Source organism: Notamacropus eugenii, chromosome 5, assembly GCF_028372415.1.
Source record: "Notamacropus eugenii isolate mMacEug1 chromosome 5, mMacEug1.pri_v2, whole genome shotgun sequence".
NCBI classification, from domain to species: domain Eukaryota; kingdom Metazoa; phylum Chordata; class Mammalia; order Diprotodontia; family Macropodidae; genus Notamacropus; species Notamacropus eugenii.
This window is the reverse complement of record NC_092876.1, coordinates 73,946,919-73,952,080: the sequence shown is the minus strand read 5'-3', so window position 1 is coordinate 73,952,080 and position 5,162 is coordinate 73,946,919. Positions and strand designations below refer to the sequence as shown.

At 41.9% G+C, this 5,162-nt stretch overlaps 1 protein-coding gene across 1 annotated transcript; it reads right to left on the bottom strand.

The window, feature by feature from the left end:
* Window positions 1-3,487: 3,487 nt before the first annotated feature.
* On the bottom strand, window positions 3,488-4,595 carry LOC140507496 (olfactory receptor 2D3-like). The gene is made up of 2 exons (XM_072615568.1): window positions 4,592-4,595; window positions 3,488-4,413 (listed from the first exon to the last, which is right to left on the bottom strand). Exons 1-2 carry the CDS (start codon window positions 4,593-4,595, stop codon window positions 3,488-3,490), a joined length of 930 nt encoding a protein of 309 aa, XP_072471669.1.
* Between the last annotated feature and the right edge of the window lie 567 nt (window positions 4,596-5,162).

Sequence of the window (5,162 nt, the reverse complement as noted above, 5' to 3'; positions counted from 1 at the left end):
CTCACAATATTGCTGTCACTTTGTATATAGTACATTTCCCTTTGCATCAGCTCATGTGAATCTGTCCAGGTTTTTCTGAAAGCATCCTGCTCATCATTTCTTAACACATAATAGTACTCCATCTTAATCACATGCTACCATTTGTTCAGCCATTCCCCAACTGATGGACATCCCCTCAATTTCCAGTTCTTTGCCAAGAAAATAGCTGTTAATAATGTCTTTGTACATATAGGTCTTTTCCTTTTTTTATGTCTTTGGGGATAGAAACTTAGCAGTGATATTGCTAGGTCAAAAGGTACATATGGTTTTATACCACTTTGGGCACTGTTCCAAATTGCTCTACAGAATGGTTGAATCAGTTCATAACTCCACCAATAATCCATTAATGTGTCATTTTCCCCACATCTCTTCCAACATTTATTATTTTCCTTTTATGTCATACTGCCCAATCTGATAAATGTGAGGTACAACCTCAGAACTGTATTTTTTGCATAATTTTCATTTCTCTTCTGATGATGGTGGGCATTTTGCAAAGAAAGGAAAGTACTCCCAGGACCAAGAGTCACAAAGCATGCTCCATCCCATATGTCCTCTATATATGTGTATAACTCCTTTTGAATTTGAAGCTTGACCTCACTGTCCCCAGAAACTGTGGTCATATTAGAAGAGAATGTGTTTTGTCATTGTCTCTGTTAATATCACTCTAAGAAAGTTCATTGATGTCAGCTGGTTGATTGATATTATGAGGGAGAACTTCTGAGTGGGGGCTCCCAAGTGATGGCATTAGAAGCAATCATTCCTCAATGTTACCTCTGAAATCCTGGGAATAGAAGTCATTAGTTGACCTCTTCGGAGTGAACCTGCTTATAGAAATGTGTTGGGAGAGTGAGCTTAGAGTAAGTACCTCACTGTTTTCCTATGTGTGTTGTCCAGCACAGTGACAGGCACATTCTAAGCACTTAATACCTGCTGAACCAAATGGAATTTGGGGTTCAACAAAGACTCCTGTCACGTTCTCCTTTGGATCATTTGCTTACCTAGATAGTTCTTGCCCCCTCTTAGATTGTGGAGTCCATGAAAGCAAGGGCAATGTTTCAGCCATCTTTGTATCTTTCCCAGTGCCTATTTCTGTGCATAGCTGGTGCTCAGTAGGTGAAGGGATGAGGATGGTGGAGGGAGAAGGAAATAAGGTAGGCACTGTGCCAAGTGTTTTATGAATAATAAAAGTTTTTTGAATTGAAATGACAGCTCTCCAGTTCTTCCATTCCAGTACTTACCTAGTCTCACTTTCACCTCTGTCCCTAGGCATCCTAGAACCTTTGGCTTTAGATCTAGAAGAGATTTTTGAAATGATTTGATGCAGCCTCCTTAACTTAGAGATCAAAAAGCAAAGATTTGCTTATATATCTCTACCTCCCCCTTTTCATCTACTACTACAAACACATTCAAGGATTAGCTGAAATCCCACAACTGCAATGAAGCCATCCCTAGGTGTTCTAGGCCATTGGAATTTGAGCCTTCTCTCATGTTCTACAATAGTCACAGGCTATGAATGCCTAAAAAGCACCAAGTTCTCTTTGTTTTGTGTGTGTGACAGAAATGATAGATAGATAGATAGATGGATAGATAGATAGATAGATAGATAGATAGATAGAAGAGACAGAGAGACAGATAGAGAAGCAAAGATAGCTACAGAGAGACAGTGAGAGACAGACACACACATATTCACACATAGATCCAGATATTATGACACCAAAACAGACACAGACAGACAGAAAGAAAGACAGAAAGTGGGATGGAAAGAAACAGAAAGGCAGAGACAGAGACAAAGAGAGAAATAGAGAAAAAAGGGGGGAAGAAAGAGAAGAGACAGAAAGAGTGAGAGAGATTGAGAAAGAGAGAAAAGAGGGAGGCAGATTTTCAGAGACATAGATAGACAAGAGTGAGACAAAAGAGAGAGAGATAGAAAAGTGTAGAGAATGAGAGACAGAGAGCCAGAGGAAGAAGGAGAGAAAGAGAGAAATTGAGAGATTGAAAGAGGTATTGAAAGGGAGAGACTGAGACACAGAGACAGACAGAGAGAAACACAGAGCTTCAACATAAAGTCATGGTTCAGGTTAGGGCTATTTGTTCAGAGATTTGTTTTTTCTTCCCTCTCCCTTCTCCTGTGGTGTACTCATTTATAGGAAACACTCACTTAAAGTGCAATGAAAAATAGGTTGTTTTTATGTAGAGATGTAACCCATTATAAATTTGCCTACTTCAAATAAACAAAATGTAAGGATGACAGATCCCATTTTTCCAGGATGCCATGAAACAGGAAAGGGGAAAGTGTAGAGGGAAGAAATTCCTCTCCTATGAGTGTGACAGCCAATTTTCTCCAGGTAGGCCAATCCTTAGGTGCAAATATGAGCTAGGCAAGGATGTGATTGCTCACAATTATATTGAGTTCAAGGTAGCATCATCTCTCCCTTGCTTTTCACTGTGGGCAGCCAGCCCTGAGTCTGCAATGTTCCCTGAAAATTCCCTGAATTCTATGAGTTCAGATCTTCCAATCCCTCCTTCCAAGTGGGGAAAACTTCATTTCCCATCAGTCCCTGGCTGATAAGGGGCTACATGCCTGCCTATTGTTTCTAGTTGTTTCCCTCAGGTAAGAGTTCTCTCTCTTTCTGTTATGGTCAAGAATAACTTCCTGGCCTTTACTATAATCTCCCACAAGATTAACAAAGGAGGAGGCATGTAGTAAGGACTCTATAAATACTTTATGAGTGATTCCTTCCACATAAATGTGTACCATCTATACTGGGTAATTATGATAACTCAAATATATGTGGTCCTTTAAGGACTGCAAAGTATTTTCCTTACAACTGCCCTGTGAGGGAGTTAAGGGCAAATATTATCATCCCCACTTTATAGCTAAGGAGGAGATCTGTAAGTCTAAGCTTCTGTGTTTGAGAAGAGATTCCAAATCTAAGACTACCCTTTCTTCATCCATGAGGGTGATGAGTATTAAGATTAAATTTGGTTGGTTCTGATCACCTCTGGAAGGCAGGTGATGCTATAGACCTGTTGTAGGTCACAGGCCAGTGTCCCAAGCTCAGTAGGAATGGATGGGCCCTGCCTGGCATGAGTGGTGGCACATACCTACAGTCCTTGCTATTAGGGGAGGCTAAAGCTAATGGATGAACTGAGTTCAGGAGTTCTCAGGTATGATAGGGATAAAGCCAATTGGAGGGACACATTAAGCATAGCAACAATATGGCAAGCCCCTCAGGAGCAGGGGATGGGGTAGAAAGGAGATGGGGAAACCTGGCTGCCTAGAGATGGGCAAATTGGCCCAGATCAAAATGGAGTGGATCAAAGCGTGCTGATCAGCAGTGGGGTTGGAATCTGAAGTGCTGGCTGTATTTCTAGCCTGGGTGAGATAGGGAAACTCAGTCTCAAAAAGAAAAATAAAAGAATAGTCCATTCCAATTCTTTCTACTCATCAGACCACTCTGTTCCTCACTATTACCTTGATGAATGCTACCTTTATGTCCTTATTCCTAAGACTGTAGACCACAGGGTTGAGCAGGGCAGTGAACACATTGTAGAAAAGTGAGATCTGCTTGTCTCTCTCTGGGTTATAGCTGGAAGTGGGCCTCATATAGATGTATATGGCAGGTGCAAAAAACAGAGTGACCACAGTTAGGTGGGAAGCACAAGTGGAAAAGGCCTTATAGAGACTTTGGGTGGACTTGATCTTGAAGATGGCCAAGGTGATGCAGACATAGGAGACTAGGATGAGTGACAGAGACCCTACTATCATGAGGATGCTCAGGACTAAGTCTACCATCTCTGTAATGTATGTATCCATACAGGCCAGTACCCGGACAGAGGGACTCTCACAGAAGTAGTGGTTGATCATATTAGGACCACAGAAGGGGAGATTCATGGTAAAAAAGGTGTGGACTAGGGAGAAAAAGAGACCAGAGCCACAGGTCCCTACCACCAACCTCACACATACATCCCAGTTGAGGATGAGCATGTAGCGCAGTGGGAAGCAGATGGCTACGTAACGGTCATAAGCCATGACAACAAACAAGATGCACTCACTGATACCCAGAGCACTAAATACGTACATTTGCAGCCAGCAACCTTCAAAGGACATTAACTTAGAATTGGAAAGGAGGTGCACCAACATCTGAGGTATTGTGGTAGTGACATATACTATGTCCAGGGAGGAAAGAATGCTGAGGAAAAAGTACATAGGTATGTGGAGGTGAGAATCTAAGTAGATGAGAATTATGGTGAGTCCATTGCCCAGGACTGAACAGAGGTAGAGAAGGAGAAAGATGATGAAAAGGATCCTATTTGAGGTGAGGTCACTGGTGAAGCCAAGTTTATTGCTGGGGACATTGAGACAGTCAGGCCCTGGGAAGGGAAAAAGAAAATATGGTGGAGTCTAAGTAATTTGGGCCCTCTGAACTCCTCAGTTGAAGACCCCATCTTGAATAATCCTTCCCTGAGTGAGGAGGTGGAATCATAACATCATGGAGTTTTGGAGCTTCAGGGATCTTTAAAGATGATCTATTTCAACCCCTCGTTTTACCCATGAGGCCATCTAAGGCCAAAGAAGGAAGATGGCTTGTTCAAGATTAGATATCAAGTCAGGAGAAGAGAGAGGACAAGGGTTGTGATCTGTCATTTACTTATTCCCTGGTGCCCCACTGCTTCCAGCGTTGGTGTCCCCTGATTGCTACAGGATCTCAGAGGAGAAGACCTCAGAAAGAATTTTCTATGGCTCCCACCTGAGCGACAGTCTTTTCTAGAGTATCCCCAAGAAGAAGAATCTAGTGATTGCTGAAAGATTGCTATTGATAGTTGTTTCCCTTTTTATTTAGCTGTAAGTCAGAGCCACCTTTTCCATATACACAACTGAAGTCTACTCCATAACTTTCACCTACTGCCTTGAGTACCTCCCTCTGAGGCCAGGCAAAACAAGCACTTCTTTATCTTTGAAATTATTCCTATCTTACAGATATCTAAGATCACATTTTTTTTTGTCTGTCATACTCCATTTTTGATTTAAAATGACCCTTAATGCCCACCAAGACCTTCCGATCTTTTCCCATATAAACTCTTGCTTGCCATGCTTTGTCCTGTACAAAGTCTTGTATCAT